Genomic DNA, 18,895 nt, shown 5'->3' with positions numbered 1-18,895 from the left:
CTAATCAATCTCAGCTGTCCGATTGTCTTACCGAGCTGGGCCAAATGGGTGTTGAGGATTGTGTGTTGGAGATGGAATGGTGGTGTTGGAGGGGTGTTTTGCATAGCAGAAATTGCAGTTAGAGGTGATAAGGTGCGTTTGGGTGTTGGTTTCCATTTTATCTGGATTGCATTTAGGAGAGGTGGATAATTCCACACACGTGTTGGAGACATAGGTGCATCTGTCTAACTGTTACACATTTGTGAGATCTTAGCTTTCAATCAGGTGATCTACACTATTTAGATGTTCTCAGTGATTATTTATTTATTTATTTATCATTTTCTCAATGTTTGTCTCAATCAATGAAATTATTTTGAGTATTGGTGATAATATCGGCCATGTTAATATATGTTCTTATATCCCCTTATCATTGATGCATATACAATGACCAACCATTGACTGAGATTCAAATCTCACCAATTGTACATGTGGGTCCTTGTTATAGACTGTACTTATGGTGGGCCCCATTGTGATATGGGATTCTAACCATTTGCTTTGGCCTCTCTTAAAAGTGGAACATGACTATAGTTGGGTAGTTCAGATCATCCTATTTAAACCATCCGGTCTATCCTCTTAAAAGTGGAACATGACTATAATTGGGTAGTTTAGATCATCGTCTATGTGAATTTATAGGGCATGGACCATCCCATGATAAACCTCATGAAAATATTGTGTCAGAGACACTGTTCTCTGTATCTGACTTTAAAATCATACAGAATGAGCTCTTCCTCATTACCTTGACGGCTCATCTGATCTGGTCCCGATAGTGGATGATTCATGGCCCAAAAATCACATTAATGACTATTCACGTATGTGGGGAAGCGGATTGCATCCCGTCCCCGCCTGGACAGACTTGGTCAGGTAGGGGCCTGGGGCAGATCCCTGACTGTGGAGCCCACCTTAATGTATGTACCTTACAACCAAGCATTCCATCCAATTTCACAGCTCATTTTAGGACATGATCCCAAAAATGAAGTAGATCCAAATCTTAGGTCAACCACACCACGGGAAACAGTGGTGATTGAATACCCACCATGAAAAACTTCTTGGGGCCACTGAAATTTTTATTTACCATCCAACTCATTGATAAGGTCACGAAGCTTTGGATGAAGGGACCACACAAATATCAGCTTGATCCAAAACTTTTGTGGCCCATAAGAAGTTTTTAATGGTTAATCATAACCGTTTCCTGTGATGTGGTCCAATAGATATTTGAATACACTTCCTTTTTGGAATCATGCCTTAAAATAATCTGTCAAAATGGATGAAGGTGTGGATGTAAGGCACATAAATCATAGTGAGCCCCACAGGATATTGTGTCTTGTTTTGGGAATCATTCCCATTTCAGTTAAAATTCCAAAAGCATTTTTGTTTGGAACTATAAAACCATATTTTGTTAAAATCTTGCTGAAGAGAATGTCAATGCAATTTGAGTGACTACCTCTCATTGTGAATACTAGAAGTATCATTATAGTTTCTGATCTTCTCACAGTTAAACCATATTTTGTTTGAATCATGAGTAATAAGGGCTCAGCCCACTCGGATTGGCCTGTCTTGTCTTGTCTAGAGTTTTGAGTTGTGCAGGACTTGTCCCAAGTCTCAAAACCATGGTTTAAATGATTGCTGAAGAGAATGCAATGACCATTTGTGGATAGTCATCATCATGAATGCTTAGGAATCGTCTTCATTTGTCGCCATTTGCATTTTAATCATATACCTCATTTTATTTTATATATTTTTTTTACACATGTACACACCCCCACACACTCAGCTGTAGTGGGATTGTACCACCTGTGGGCCCTCGAACCCTTGACCGGGTGTTGAAACTCCTGATGTTATTCTGAATGCGTAGAACATAAGCATGAGATCAAAAAACCATTCATTTCATGCTCCCAATGGTAACTGAACTATGGTAAAAATAAAAAATATATATAAGTTTTTTTTTTAAAAAGTAGCATTTAGATTGTTCTCACTAGTTACCCGGTGAACAACTGATAAAAACTAGCTTTGCTAAGTGAGAGAAGGCTCAAAATTTTCTACAAACACTTATGTATGCCATTTAAGTTGTATGTCTAGCTATTTGGCATGTGGGGATCACCATGGTATTTGTATGACATCTTGCCTATATGCTAAGGTTCTCCCACTATGAAAATGGGATGCCCAAAAAATCAGGTGGATCCAACTATCAAGTGGGGTACACAATAGAAAACAGCAAACAACCACCCTAAAAGCACTACATTCATACAGGGGACATTTAATGGTTGAATTGAGTTGATTTTTGAGCTTCATGGTGGGATAACCTACTGCAGTTGTGCCTTAGAAAACTAATAGTATTAGACCTAAATTAATAAGCAATATGCATTTACCTTTTGAATTAATCTTTTTGCAACATGTTTATAAGTGTTTAAGAGTATAACTCTGATGCTCTTGGTTTTCTCTTTAAAGATGAATGGAGGAATGTTCTATAGGAGTTATTTTTAACCACTTGTATTATTATTATTATTATTTTTAAATGATTCTCTAAATGATTTCTGGATTCTTAATGCAAGTAGTAAAAGCTTTCACAATTCGTCTGCAAGTTCATTGTTAGAGGCTTAGAGATGCCCTTTATGTGACTAGATATTGGTTTTTCTTTTTACAATTTATCATTTTTAACTATTTTTTGGCTTATCAACCTGTTCAAGGTTTTAGAGTATTACATCCTATTTTTGTTTGAAGCCTTTTGTTTTAAGGTGTCTAAGATGTAGTGGTTTTCTTTCTTTTCCAGGGGTTGTCGGCTTGATTGCTTAGGCAAGCTACATACACAACAATACGACTTGGGTCATTTAGGTGAAGCTCTTGCACATGAAGTAGAAATATGTTAGACTGTGTATGATGTTTTTGAGATAAATATGTTTTCTGTACTTATTTATAGTTATGCTTCAAAAACTGTTGAAATAATTGATTGTGTTTCACTATAACCCTTTTCTTCTTAGATGTTCTGTCATGATACAATTACAATCAGTATTTATGCCACTTAGTGGTTTACAATGTATGCCCCCCCAATTTATATTGAACAAGTATATTCATTTGACTGAAAATGCTTGTTCTTTATGGATTCCTAAATTGTCCCATTTTGGACCGTTCGGTACCATACCATGTACTTAGGTTGTCATCATTTTTAGTTTACATATAGTTGAAAATTTGTTAGTGTCTCCCTATATATGTGGTTCTTTACTAATCGGTTTCCTCTATCCATGTGTAATGGATTACATGTGGCAACTAGTTAGTATTGAATTTTACATATATCTGGAGAATATGAGGAGATGCTGTCGAAATTTTGACTTGCATGTAAGCTATATGAGGACAGTACATGATATGTTACCGAATGGGATAGAGACAATTAACACCTGTAGATAGAGACAATTAGCTCGTCTAGGTAGAGACAAGTATGATCAGTAATTTATTGATATGCACAAAAAGATACGGAGAGTACAAACTTCTTTTCTAACTTGAGAAGATAACAGAAATATGTATTCTTTTACTCAATGCCCTTATGACTAGTATTTATTCCATGATTGTATTTCCTTTAGCTCACAAAAAGAAATCATCCCTAATTCTTTTCTTTTTAGCAAAGTGGTCAACTTATTTCAAATATTAACGATGCGTTCTGACAACACAATGGATTATGTGGTGCATTAAATGCTTTCATAGAATGCTAAATGCCTCTTTACTCAAATCAACCATATATCTGTGATGTTTTGATATAGCTTGAATTGAAAGATGGTGCTTGTTTTGTTTCAGGAATATAATCCTATTTGTTAGAAGTCCACTTCTCTTGCTGCAGATAAGAACTTGCTTCATTAGATATAATTTGTATTAATTCAACTTGTAACTCCTTAGAACCCACTCTGCAGTAAGATATTACGGTGCATGACGGTTCCCAGTAGGTTAAGTTGCAAGTTATTACATAAAGTTGTTCGGATATCTTTTATTTTTATAAACGTTGTCAATAGTTAGTTGGATGATGAATTAGGTGAATAAACGTGTGCCTCCCTATAGTCTTTCTTAATTTATATTTATATTTCTTCATTTATATTCTTTTACATAAATCCAACTTGTAACTCTTCAGAACCCGCTTTACCGTAAGATATTATGGTGCATGACGGTTCCCAGTAGGTTAAGTTGCAAGTTGTTACATAAAGTTAGTTAGATATCTTTTATTTTTATAAATGTTGTCAATAGTTAGTTGGATGATGAATTATGTGTATAAACGTGTGCCTACCTATAGGTGGTATCCAATACACTCTAGGGAGTGGATTACTCTACATTACCCAGACCCATAATTTATAAATGGTATGATGAGCTTTATGAAGTTCGTAAAAGAACATCTTCCTGGTAGAGAAACCATTCATTGTCCATGTACCAGATGCAGATGTCTATGTTTACCTTGCACAATCAATGATGTGGTGATAGATCTAATTAAATATGAATTTATTCCATCATATAGGGTGTGGAATATGCACGGTGAGCATGCATCACCCAAGTGTACTGAACGCACTTCCACCAGTACCATAGTGTGGCAGACATAAATAACATTGTCAATGCAGTTGTTGAACACCTAGGTTGTAATAACCTAGACCAAGTTATTCAAGATGAACCCAATGTAGCCTCCAAAGCTAAAGACATTATTGGAGATGCTTCAACCAATGAGTTTGAAGTAAATGTACGAGATGCGATGACTGAGCTCTATCATGGTTGTCATAAATTCACCGTGCTGACTTTCATTGTACAACTTTTTAAATTAAAAGAGAACCATGGATGGAGTGAACAAAGCTTTACGACTCTTCTTCAACTACTCCATAATGTCTTGTCGTCCTGTAATAAGACCCCTATTAATACCTACCAACTAAAGAAGATCATTACAAAGTTAGGTCTTGATTACTAGAAGATTCATGCATGTCCAAATGACTGCATGTTATACTGGAGAGAGCATGAGACGAATATTACGAGTTGTCCAAACTGTGGTACTTCTAAGTACAAAACAAATCTTGATTCGAAGTTGAAATGAGCTCAAGTACCTGCGAAGGTGTTAAGGTATTTTCCATTAACACCAAGGCTACAAAGAATGTACAGTGTGCTATGGGTGGCAAAGGAGATGACCTCGCACTCAACTGGAAAAATGCAGAGTGGAAAGATGGGGCTTCCGGTGGACTCCAACACATGGAAGTTTCTTGACAACAAGTATAGGGATTTTTCAGTAGAGTCTCGCAATGTTTGATTAGGTCTAGTTACAGATGGGTTTAACCCCTTTGGCACTTTCAGCACGTCGTACAGTTCTTGGCCTGTTATGTGTGTGACGTATAACCTTCCACCAAAGTTATGTATGAAACTGCAATGTACTATGCTCACTTTGCTCATTGAGGGACCACGATAGCCTGGGAAGGATATTAATGTTTATTTGGAGCCAGTGATTGCTAAGTTACAAGACTTGTGTTGGAAAGGGATCATGACATTCAACGCATACTATGGAAGCATGTTCAACATGCGTGCCATCTTGCTGAGGACAATTCATGACTTTCCCGGATATGGTAATGTTTCTGGTCGTAGGACTAAGGGTAAGTATGGTTGTCCTGCATGTGGTCCCTACACAGATTCCTTGCGATTACACCATGGAACCATGGAAAGAAACATGTTTATATGGGTCACAGACGGTGGTTGCCTCTAAACGACAAGGCCAGAAAGGATATAAGTGCAGGCACCTTCAATAAGAAGGTGGAGTTGCGACGACAACCGATTCGTCTGACTGGGATTGAGGTCGAAAGCATTGTTTCAAAACTAAATATACAGTGGGGTGAGATCGAAAAGAGGAAACAAAGTGGTACAAAAGGGGGACGGGAACAAAATGATGATGCAGAATCAACATGCTTCTCGAAGCGATCCATATTATACGATTTGGAGCACTATAAGGATATTCCTGTACGCCATAACCTTGATGTTATGCACATCGAGAAGAACGTATGTGAAATCCTTATTGCATTGATGTTGAAGACAACGGGCAAAACCAAGGACGACGTTAACGCACATAGAGACTTGAAGCGGCTAGGAATTAAGAAGCGTTTATGGATAGAAAATACTGATGGCAAGATGATCCAAAAACGAGGTCCTTTCTTCCTTCGAAAAGAAGAAAAATAAACTTTTCATCCAGACTTTACGTGAGCTTCATGTTCTGGTTGGTTTTAGTGGGAATTGGAAGAACATCGTAAAGGAAGTTAATGTCGATTTAAAGGGTATGAAGTCTCATGATTACCACGTGTTAATGCAACATCTGCTTCCAATTTTGATCCAACATGCATTCAGGGATAGTAAGCCTATGCGCACTATAATTAGAAGCTTTAGTACATTTTTCAATGCCCTATGCCTGCGAACCATAGATATTGAAATGTTAATGGCTCTCAAGAAGGGCATGGCTAGGACGTTATGTGAGCTTGAGATTATATGCCCTCCTTCAATTCTTGTTGTGATGATAAATCTGCCTATCCACTTGGCTTACGAGGTTCGTGTATGTGGTCATGTCTACTATCGATGGATATGTATCCATTCAAAAGGTATGATATGATTTTAATCTGAATAAATCGACCCAACATCTGCAATTACATTTTCTAATATATTGTTAACTCTTTTAGGTTCATGAAGATGTTTAAGGAGTAAGTCCGTAATAAGACACGACCCGAAGGTTGTATAACAGAATGATACATTCAAGAGGAGACACTTATATACTGCAACTGGTATAGAGGGAAAATAATACAAGCCTCTTAGAGAAACTGGAAAAGCGGTTTGACGGATCAATTTTACTCACGCTGAAGTTGCAAGATATTGTTGACGACTTCGATGTTGACGTGGTTGGCCCAGTTGGCCTTGGTCAAAGTGTCGTTTTAGAAGGTATTGAGTACGAACAGGCTCGAACCTTAGTACTGAAGAGTCATCCCAACTATGAGACATGGCAAGGGTACGAACTGGACTTAGCTTATATGTATGTCTTCTTCATTTTTTTTTTTCAAATTTGATTCAACAACATTGTAACAACATTTATGAAAAAAATTGTCAATTTTGTAACAACCTTCTTAACTTACAAGAAATATGCTAATTTCTTATAGCAACGCAATGTAGTTGCCGGGACTAGTGGTTTCCTCTTTGTCACCAAGGAATACGAAGAGAATAAAATGAACCAGAGTAGTGGGGTTAGCACAGATAGTATGACCACCTTCCGATCTAGTGATAAGGATAAGAATCCAGTGGATGAATCTGTACCTTATTACGGAGTCCTCCGCAAAATCATCCAACTGGAGTATCGAGAAGGGTACAAGCCAGTCCTACTAAAGTGTGATTGGGTGAAGGTAACGCACCAAGGTGTTTCTTTCAATACGGAAGGGAATTTGAGATTGGTGAATTTATCTAATCTTCTTAGTTCAAACCAAGTGGGTGATGAGCCATTTATTCTTGCGGAGTATGCTGTGCAAGTTTTCTATTCTAGAGATCCAAAAAATCCTAATTGGTATGTGGTCTTTGAGGTTCCAAGAAAGATTTTCGTTGAAGATGAGACAAGCCTTTTATCAGAAACACGGGTTGTAACTGAGATTGAAGTAGGAACTGATCTCACCGAAGTAGACATGGGTGGCGAGTTGTTATTCAATGACATTGAAGATATTTGTGTGGTTGTTGAAAAGAAAAAGAAAAGAAAGAGAGCAGGGAAAAAAACTTGATTTGTTGGTTATATTATGCATGTAACGAAACGATTTTGATTTATGTCCTTTTTTATTCTTCCATTATCATATTAATGTGATAGAAAAAATTTACGAATTAGTTTACTCGTCTCTTTATTATACTTGGTACTTTGCTATTTGGATAGAAATTTTTATAGTAATTACATTACAAATTAGATCTTGAAGATGGATCTAGAGGCAAAGTCGCTCGGGGATGCATCCCATAAAGATGCCAAGGGTAATAACATAGCTCTCATTAGCTGTTTAGATTTAAAATTTCTTTTATATTGGCGATGATGAAACATGTGTGTAGTTATTTTTTTATGCCAGGGGTAATAACATAGCTCTTGTTAGCTGTTTAGATTTAAAATTTCTTTTAAAATGATCTTTCATTCAGAGGCAGAGTCATTCGATGCAGAGCTGTTAGGGGATGCAGCTCCTGAAGATGCTAGAGGTAATAAGATAGCCTTCTTTGATTGTCTAGATTTAAAATATCTTTTATATTGGCGATGATGAAACATGTGTGTAGCTATTTTTCTTTTTATGCAAGCAGGTCGTCATCTTCATCGTCTAAGAAGAGGTTCCATGCAAGGTTCAGAATTACATGAGAAGACTTCATTGAAAAGGGTCATTAGGATTATTGAATTTGGGCAACCAAATGCAGGGGATGCAAATCAGATCGCATTCAATTCAAGCATTGGTGTTCCCACCCGTACACACATTCCGATCACCTACACAGACTTTCGGCAGGTGCCTCCACAGTACATTCAGAGGGTCAGTGATATCCTGGCATGTAGTTATGAATTTCAGGATAACCAAAAAGCATGGCCACAATACGTTCGTGATCGCTGTATTGCCGCTTGGAAAAATTTCAAGAACAATTTGCATAAAAAGCATTTTAAGGACAAGGATCCTGCAGTTGTGAAATCGTATCCCGCCCCTATTGGTGTCTCTATTGAGGATTGGATGATCTTCATGGATTATTGCAATACTGATAAATTCAAGGAATCAAGTGTAAGAAATGCATCCAATCGGGCCAAACAAGTTGGCCCTTCTACACTTGGTCGGCGTAGCATGGCTGCCACACGTCATGAGATGGTACATGTCCTAAAATAACATAGCTCCACTTTATTTATGATGATTATTTCAATTTATTAGTCATTAATTCCATTATTTATGTGTTTTGGCATGGATGTTATGGGGAAAGGCAATTAAGAGGAATCTTACTACTGATGCCGAGGTTGGTAGGACTGAGGTGTACATCCGAGCCCATACAACAAAGGATAACAAGGTGCAATTTCCAGAAACCTTTGTAAGTGCAACCCTCGTATATCCTTTCATTATCCATGTGAATTTTAAATGCTTCTTTCCCACACTATAATTTTTCTTTTGGATGTTGTCATAGGAAAAAATAAAATTGATTCAAAGTAGTAATCCTGCATCTCGGATGACCAGTGTAGATGATGCCCTTACACAGGTATATATGCTTGTCCTTCAAATACTTGAGTTTATTTAGACTTATGCACTCTCTGATAAATCTAATTGCAATTCTATTTACAGTAAATTGGGAGTGATAGTAGAGGGCGCATGCGGGGGATAGGTGGAAATGTAGGCAAGATTGCATTGAAGAAGACAATGCCTATTGTACAGAAGCTTGGTGCGGTGTCACGAGAACGAGATAATTTGATAGATGAATTAAGTGAAGTGAAGAAAAGCTTGGGAGATCTCCACTAGAAGGTTAATTGCTTTGTAGATAAGTAAGGGGAACAAAGGGATGTGGCTTCACTGACAATTCCTCCATTTAAATCTAGTCATGCATTGTCGATATGTATGCGTTTCTCTAATAATAATTTAAGCTTATGATTATATGCACCTCCATTTAAAAATACTAATGACATGTTATATATGTACATGTAGCCTGATTTGGTAAATCTTGGCAAGAGATGCGATCTCTGCGATTGGAAGAAACGAGTAATTGCTTGTGGTGAGGTGCATGCAGTTGATCCAAATACCCGTGTTTATGGAGCAGAAATGGGCGATGGAAATTTTAGTGTTGTCCTGATAGAGATTATAGCTCCGTAGTCAGAGCTATAGAAGGAAGATGGTTATCATGATACGCTTGGAGAGGTCGGTGTAAGAGGATTTGACATCTGGCCCAAGCTATTTCTAACCATCTATCCATGATGTTTATGAATATTAGACATTACAATAACTAACACAAATAACTTTTGTTTTTAAACTATACAGTAACATAGACAGATGCATGCATATTATGGAATCGAATGAATTTAACACTCACTTTAGATTACACCCACATATATTGAATGGAATGGACTTAACACCCACATTTATACATTGATATATTTGGTTGGCATTTCAATTTTCAACCTCCCTTTGAGGAATTGAAAGATTTGTAATAATTTTCACTTCTTTAAGTGTGATTTGCACTGGGGAGAGAGAGAGAGAGAGAGAGAGAGAGAGAGAGAGAGAGAGAGAGAGAGAGAGAGAGAGAACTGTAGGGAATTTTCATCATCCATGGTAGCTACTGCAGGGAATGTGATCAGCTCGGACGATAAGTTTTTACGTGGTTCAGTTGTAATTTCTTCCACGGTTGTTGTTGGTTCTGCAGGTGTATAGAAATTACACCTCAAACAGAGTACCATCTGCTGTAAGTTACTTCAAGGGTAACTGGTGTTACTCTGGCTATCTTAAAATCATGTAAATAGCAAGATGCTGATGCTAGAGGTACTCTTATTTGCAGGATCTGGTTTTGGGTGTTGCAGATCTTCATACTCCAGAAGCTGTGGCAGCTACTGAAGTTACACTGGCTGGTTCTCACCCCAAAGGTACTCTTACATTTTTTTGATGCCTTGATTGCTAAGTACACATTTGGGATTGATCTGGTTTCTGTTGTTGCATGTTGGTGTAGGTGTCACTTCAGGGGGAGTTAACCAGATAAGTTTATATTTTTCTTTTTGGTTGCATTTGAGTGTCTAATTACCTGCTTGCCTTCTTTTCTTTTCTTTTTTCTTTCTTTCTTTTAATTGTAATTCTCTTTGACTATTTCAGATCAATAAGGGACGTCCCCATATTCAAGGAACGATTTCAACATGACAATGACGGTAAGCTTAACTCTAAATATCGCCTTTATAATCAGAATTTGTGCTCTTTGTTGTCTGCTTTTGAACTATAATTTTTTATATAATTGACACCTTTTATCTCGGAATATGATCTATGAAGTAGTATATGAATGCAATCCCCATCAAAATCCACACCTAGGGGAGCGCAAATAAGAGGATTGATCTTAACAATATGGTCATCATGCACATAGACAGAAATGTTTGCAATGAATGTTTATGAGTACTAGGTGGCCTATTAATGAAAATAATGTCTCCGTCCATAATACGCCTGTTTATGATTTGACCAACTTTCAAATATGTATGTCCTTTTGAACCTTCCCTAATTGCATAAGTGGCTGAACCATCTCTGTATGTTACACATAATTTGTCATCCACTAGTTTCTGTAAATGATCCATGTTGTATGCCTTGACCTTCTCTTCAAATGTGATCTTTTGATCAATTTCTAATGGTAAACTGATTTCATGAATCCCTTTATATGCATCCCCAGTAATCACACTATGAGAGGAGAACCCTGACCCTTCCTAATAAACAGTGTGCACATCTTTTCAAGCCATGCCTTTGAAGAAGAATCATCAACCTCTTTAACAGCCCCATACTTCCTAGTAATGTCATGAGGTGCCTTGTAGGATGATAAATGAAAATAAGATCAGGAACATCCAACTGATGAAAAATCACACAGCCCACCTCCCCATTAATTGATGTTGTTGCTTCTATCCCTCTCTTCTCATCTCGGGCCGTCAATATGACCGTAACACCTTGGCGAGCTAGCTGGCGAACGGTCTCGAACCCGATTCCTTTGTTGGCCCCAGTGACTACTGCAATCCTACAACCACAAAAAAGGCCATTATCAGAACTTGTAGGCTTACTATGAAAATGGAAACAGAATGGATTGTTTGGTGTTGCTCATTGCTTGAAATTATATATATCAGGCTTTCAGCTACTGAGTTGAGATGATGTGAGCAGTTCCTATTTCAATATATCAGTAATATTTTCTTGCTTGAAACATCATCTTATATCAAATTCAACATAACCTTCTAATCAGTGAATTATTTCTTTTGAGAGACCTGACTGAAACTTTTCTAATAGTGCCCTTCAAAAAGTCAACTGAATTTGAAATCAACGACACAAGGCTCCCCTGAAGTATTCATACACAGAAATTAAGAAGCCTTAAAAAGTGAATATGTAAGCTCTAATAGGTATGAGAGTTTTTTAAAACTCTGGCTTATGGAATTTATTTATTTATTTATTTTTGTATCTGTAATGCAGCATATCTCCAACCTCGTCGGTAACAAAACCTTGGTGTTGGCAGTTCCAGCTTTCAATGTCATCAATGGAGGTTCTCATGCAGGAAACAAACTTGCAATGCAGGTCTCTCTGTCAATTCCATCCATTTTCTTGAAACGGCTTTCATCTCAATTGCATTCTAATCAATTTGTTGTTTATAGGAGTTCATGATCCTTCTCGTAGGAGCTTTCTCTTTTATTCCACTATCCTATTTTCATTTATAAATAAGTTGAAATATTTTTCGTTTGTCTTTAAGAGAGACACAAAAGCCATAAAAACTTGCATCTTTTTTCCTTACAGGTTATTGGAATGGATGTTACTGCTTCTGAATTTTAAGGCACTGATAAAACCTAAGATCTGAACTTCAAAAAAGAGGTATGTTTTTTTTTTTCTGCAACTTTGATGGCCAGAAGTTAGTGTGATGATACGTAATTGAATTCATGTTGTATCGGTTTCAGTCTGTGACTTCCAACTGAAAATTTTCATTATTATTATTTTTCTCATTCATTGCAGAAAAATGATGGGTTGCAGAAGATATCAGGAAATGCTTTAAAAGATCTCTACAAATCATTTGTGGCTGAGTATCCAATTGTATCAATAGAAAACCCATTTGATCAAGATGGCTGGGAGTATTACTCCAAGATTGGAAACAAAGTACAGATAGTGGGCGATGACCTCTTGGTCACCAACCCAAAGGTTAGCTCCGGTAATTCTTTGTTTTTTGTTTTTGAATTTTTTTTCCCTTTCTTTTCATTTTGGTAGAAATCATGAATGGTACTTGTCCAGTGTTTTTACAGTAATAAAGAAGCACGTGGAAAATCTTTTGGCTAATGGTTATAGGTTGTCTCATGGTGCCTTTTAGTGGCTAGTTAGTCTTTTAGTGAATAATGTGTTGGAAAGTTAAAACCAAATCAAGAGCCGCTATGAAAGGACATGTAATTATGGGTGTGTAATTGAGACTATTTTCATAAAATTGAATGCACTTGATTTTTGGCTTTTGTTTTTCATTTTCTGAGTTCAGGTTGGTATATGACATATCATGAAAGAAAAAGCTTCTCCCAATGGTCCAAACGTGCTCTTAAAATATGAAGTAAAATTATTTAAATACAGCACAATCAGACACTCATTTGCTCAGTTGACCATTCTTAGTGAGCTAACATGTATGGTAAGGAGTTTCTAAGATCACATTGCCAATATTAAGCTTCTCCCAATGGTTGAAAGGACTGTTTTTGAAGTTGAATGCTTGTTATTTTTGGTATTTTCTGCAGTTTTTAAGATCATATTGCCAATATTAAGGTCCCCATCTTTGATTTTCTTACGAATTAAATTTTCCGTATGCAAATCAGAGTGGACTCTTGCATATTCAGTTAATGGGATTGTTTTTGAAGTTCAAAGCATACAACTTAAGATGTTTCGTGCTGTTTCTAAGATCAAGTTGCTAATGTATGCTATTTTTATAGGCATTGCAGTTTTAAACAAAAATTTGAGCAAAATTGTTGTTTTCGGGTAATTGAGACTGTTTTGAAGTTGAATGCAGGTGGTTTTATGGTTGTGTGCTAGATTTTAGTTTTTATTTCTTTTATTAGTGGGTATTGCACATGCAACACATATATAATAATGTTATATATGCTTCCTCATCATCTTTTGTGCCCTTGTATTTACTTGTTGAACTAATACCCTTCTAACATCATTCAGCTTGCAAAGAAGTACCATCTAGATGCGAATAAGAATAATACTGCAATGAAGAGGAAGTTTCAAGAGATAAGAGATGCGTATGAGGTTTGTGCACGAGATGACTAGTTATGTAGTGCTTATTTGTCCTACCTATTTTTCATTGTTTCTGTTCTCTCATAATATTGAATATTATGGAATAGTGTTGTTAAAGCTTTGTATTTGTGCTTTTCTATTAGTTCAATGATTTAATTGCATCTCCTCTGAAAGGTAATTGCAGACATTACGAGATCCCAAAAAGAGAGCACAATATGATGCAGAGGGGTTTAGGGAGGCTTATTAAGACGATTTCTCTGATTCATTCCATAGAATTTTCTCTCAGGTACTTACTACATATCATTTTTTTCTCTCTTTTGGATACTTTTTTTTGCCGCTTTGTTCTTATGCAATCTGTAACATAGAAATGTTGAATGCTTTCACAGATCTTTGAACATGAGAATGTAACCTCTGCAACTGATATACAGGTTAACTTGTTGTCCCTAAATTGACAAAAGTTGCCTTGGGTAGTTTCTTAGATGTGCCATGTCTTGGTCCCCACATCGAGATTTTTTTTACCTTCCTGGTAATTTTCTAGGTGGAACTATCACTCTCTTTTTCTAAAGCTGCAAAAGGATGCACAAAACATCTCTCTTCTAATGCACATGTTCCCTACGAAACTAAATGTGAGTAAAACTGAACTCCTTTAACTTAAGACCTGTTTGTTAACGCTGAATTTTTGCACTTAACGTGGAATTGGGAAAATGTTCCATGTTTAGTGGTTTTTGTTAATGCGTGGTTAACACGGAAGAAGGAAAGTGCTAACTGCTAAGTGGTTTTTCACTGAAATCTTTCCATGATAGGAGTCTGGCTTAATGGTGAATGTGGAATGTGCTCAGTGAATTTTTCATTAAACAAAAATTTTTGCTTCCAAACGTACCCCTTTCAAGTTATTACGACAATTTTTTTTTCTTTAAATTGTTTTGCAATACAAAATCAGGTGGACCATACCACAGTAAACATGATGTGAAACTTCTTCATGCCCCACCATGATGTATGTGTTTCATCCATTCCATTCATCTATTTTTAAAGATCATTTTAGGGCTTGATACCAAAAATGAGAGGAATATAAATATCAGGTGGACCATACCACAGTAAACAAAAATGATTGGATATCTGCCATGAAAATTCTCCTAAGGCCCAATGTACTGTTTATTTGACATCCAATCTGTTGATTAGGTCATATAGACCTAGATGAATGGAAAAAACAAAGATCATCTTGATCCAAAACTTTTATGGCCCCCAAAAAGTTTTTAATGGTTGACATTCATTCAACACTGTTTTCCTATAATGTGGTCCACTTGAGATTGGGATATACCTCATTTTTGGTCTCATACCATAAAATGATCTAAAAACATATACAGACCACATGGATGAAACACATACATCATGGTGGGGCCCACATAGCACCGACCATCAGCCATTGGTTGGTGGCAGGGGAGTAGCCAATCTGTTTCTGCGGGTGTGGATTGGATACTGACAGGTTGAGTAGCTAGACTCGCTACTAAAGTTACGTCACCAAGTTATGTGGGTCCCATCATGATATATGTTTTGTAACCACGCCATCCATCCATTTGGAAATATAATTTTAGGTAAAGATCCAAGGAATGGGTCAAATCCAAAGCTCCAGTGGACCTCACCACAGAAAATAGTGGGGAGGGTGACGCCCACCATTAAAGACTTAAATAGGCCACAAAAGTTTTTTATCAAGCTAATATTTGTTTTTTCCCTTCTTTCATGTCTGTGTTAACTTGTGAACAGGTTAGATTTCAAATAAAAATCACGGCGAGCCTAAGGAAGGTTTCAACGGTAGGCATCAATTTCGCCACTGCTTTTTTTGATGGGGTCAACTACATATTTGGATTTGCCTCACTCTTTAACTCATGCTCTAAAATTAAATATCCAAATAAATGGACAGTGTAAATAAAACACATACATCATAGTGGGCCCATGGAACTTGATGACGTCACTTCGGTAACGAATCTCGCTACCTGTCAGTAGCTAATCCGCATCCAAGTAGGATGCGGATTGGTTGGTGTACCTCACACTAGCCATATAGCTTCTATATTGACATCAGCAAGTTCTGTGGGTCCCGTCATGAGGTGTGTGTTATATCCAAGCCATCCATTCATTTGGCCTGCTCGTATTAAAGCCAAATAACTACTCCGGTTTGCTCCAACTTGATAAATAACCATAATCTTTATCCGTTGATAAATAACAAAACATAATTAATTATTCATTTACAGGGATATAAGCTACAATAAATTCAATGGTTCACTCCCACCTGAGATAGGGACTTTGCCAAGTCTGGAGCACTTGTAAGTTCTATTATTTATTTATTTATTCTTCTTTGGAAGTGCCATGGATATGTTTGGAATTTTTAATCATCCAACCAACTTCATAGTTATAAATAAGCATAATTTTTTATTTTCTTCTTCTTTCTTTTTTTTTTGAGAAGGTTTAAGTCCTACCAGTTAGACAATAAGCTATTGTCTACCCAATGAATTATTTCCATCTCATCATGTCCTAATAACATCCAACCTTACTAAGAGGTTGGCTGGAGGATAGCCATGTACGAAAATCATTCCCATTGATTGATTAGGTGTGCTAGACCAAAAATAATTTTTAGTATTGGTAATAACAAAATATTATTAGTTATTTATTTTCAAAAATATTAAAGCTACAATGTTAAGAGGTTACCAACAACAGTTAGTTTTGGCCTTTTTTTTTGGTTTTTTTTTTTTTATTTGGTTATTTCTATTTAATTAATTTTCTGTAGCAATGCCATATGATGTTTTTGGAATTTTGAATTTGCCAACCAACTTAGTAGTGGTTATTATACAGTAATTTATGTTTTTTTCCTTTTCTTTTCAACTAGGTTTCAAGTTCACCTAGTTGGACCATAAGTTACTATCATGTCCCAATGACATCCAATCCTCCTAATAGGTGAGGATTGCCTTGCATGAAAATCATTATCATCCACTCACTAGGTGGGCAAGACTGTAACAATAAATTTTAGCAATTGATAAATAACAAAATATAATTAATTGATTTTTTTATTGTAAAATGATTTTTGACTTAGTCTTGGTGATCTAGCAGCTCTAGAATTTATAACATAGTTCGTGGGTATCCAAAGGGAATATTTCTACAAGCACAGTATGTTTATTTGATTGTCTTAATTTCAGGTCCTACTTCCATCAATATAATTCACTTGCTCTACTGGAAATTATGCATCGGTGTTTATTCACCATTCTTTGAAATGCATAGCTAGATGAACTAAGAGTGCCAATTTCTACATAGTTAAGATCATATTCATGCTTGTGACAAATTTGAAAGCTAAATGTCTTATATCATGAGAGAATTACAGACTACAGCAAGAACTGTGATAACTATTTGATTCCATTTGAACATTTATGTGATAGGTTGGTTCGGTATGCCATGCATGTGCTTTTCTATTGTGTGGACTTACCTTCTCAAATAGGTTGGTTTGTTCAGGGCTTTTGAGAAATGGGTATATCTAGAAATGAATGTGCATTGATCAACACACACATCCATTTCTAGATATACCTATTTCTCCAAAGCCCTAAGCGAACTATCCTATTTGAGAAGGTAAATCTACACAAAAGAAAAGTAAGAAATATATCATCCAAATTCAATAGAAGATATATATTTCATTTTTATTTTAATTAATGAGAATCGCCGACGGCTAAAAACCATCGACAACGCCGACGGTTTTGGCCATCGAATGCGCTGACGCTAAGGGCAACAGCGAAGAACGTCGGCATTAGCCGTCGAAAACGCCGACGGTTTTAATCCGTCGGCGAGCAACGCCAACTCACCCTTCGCCGACGGACCTCGCGACGGCTAAAATCCGTCAGGGAAGGTCATTGCTGACAGTTTTTAAACGTCGGCGTTGCCCTGTTTTCTGGTAATGTGGGGAGGGGTATTTATAAGCCTCAGCACATGTGAAGCACTATAGCTGCACAACTTAACATTATTGCATGGGAGCACAATGCCCCTTTGTTTGGATGGTGCACAACAACCATTCAGCATAAGAATGGTCTACTTCAAAACTGGCTTTGTCCTAATCACTTGTATCCATTGCGCGGTTGCACAAGTACTCTTTGTTACACATTGTGCAACAGAGTCTATTCTTATTCTCATTGTATCATCAAACAATTGATATAGAGCGGGTCGCAGACAGTTTCATGGCCAAGATGGATCAGAAAAGGCCCAGTCGCGACAGAAGTGATCTGGGCCGTCGGACCTTAGATCGGGCGTATCTCTCAATCCGGAATGAGTTATCTAACATAAAATATATGATTTTGGTGTAGAACGAGCTACTTTGGCCAACCAACCCAGCTATGCAGGGTTACGCAACCCGAAATTGCGAAAAACCCCTAGATCGATGGTCGTTTCCCTGTTTTAATTTCGTTTTTACTATAAATAATAAGTTTTAGTTTGATTATAACTCTTCATCCGTGAGGCTTTAGGAGTTGCGCCCAACGTGAAAAGATCTTAGAATAATTAGGAGAACAGTTTGGTGAAGCCAAATAGGACACTTACTATTTTTGGCCGAAAATCTTGCACACTAGTAGACATCACGACCGTCTATAAATAGTAAGTCACGAATTCTAGGAGTTTTAGTTGTAGTTTGATTCTGATTTCTTTCCCATTACTTGGTACCCCTATTTAAAGGGTTGTGAACTTATTTTTATTCAGTCATTAATCAAATTCGAATTTATTAGAATTTATCTCTATTTCCTGCTTTCTTTCCTCATGGATTCGAGAAGTCTCTGTGAGGAGTCCAGAGAAGTTCCGTGGATTCGAAATAGTTATCCTCTTGAGGAAGACGGTGCTCAACCTCACGTCCTCCCCTACGTCAACAATCATGTAGGCTGAGATACTTTTTTGTGCTCCAA

The 18,895-nt window shown here is 36.9% G+C and overlaps 1 protein-coding gene and 1 long non-coding RNA gene across 2 annotated transcripts; both read left to right on the top strand.

Moving 5' to 3' along the window:
* Window positions 1-2,714: 2,714 nt before the first annotated feature.
* On the top strand, window positions 2,715-12,822 carry LOC131246370 (uncharacterized). The gene is made up of 3 exons (XR_009171332.1): window positions 2,715-2,868; window positions 12,189-12,581; window positions 12,720-12,822. It is a non-coding gene; the product is annotated as an uncharacterized LOC131246370 (long non-coding RNA).
* On the top strand, window positions 8,153-9,599 carry LOC131246365 (uncharacterized). Its single transcript, XM_058246424.1, has 5 exons — window positions 8,153-8,235; window positions 8,311-8,879; window positions 8,989-9,093; window positions 9,187-9,258; window positions 9,342-9,599. The coding sequence occupies exons 1-5, from the start codon at window positions 8,163-8,165 to the stop codon at window positions 9,342-9,344; spliced, it is 822 nt and encodes a 273-aa protein (XP_058102407.1). The 5' UTR covers window positions 8,153-8,162; the 3' UTR covers window positions 9,345-9,599.
* Window positions 12,823-18,895: the final 6,073 nt, after the last annotated feature.

Source organism: Magnolia sinica, chromosome 1 (assembly GCF_029962835.1).
Source record: "Magnolia sinica isolate HGM2019 chromosome 1, MsV1, whole genome shotgun sequence".
Classification (NCBI taxonomy): domain Eukaryota; kingdom Viridiplantae; phylum Streptophyta; class Magnoliopsida; order Magnoliales; family Magnoliaceae; genus Magnolia; species Magnolia sinica.
Note: the sequence above shows the minus strand (reverse complement) of the source record. Positions and strands in the feature narration are given on the sequence as shown.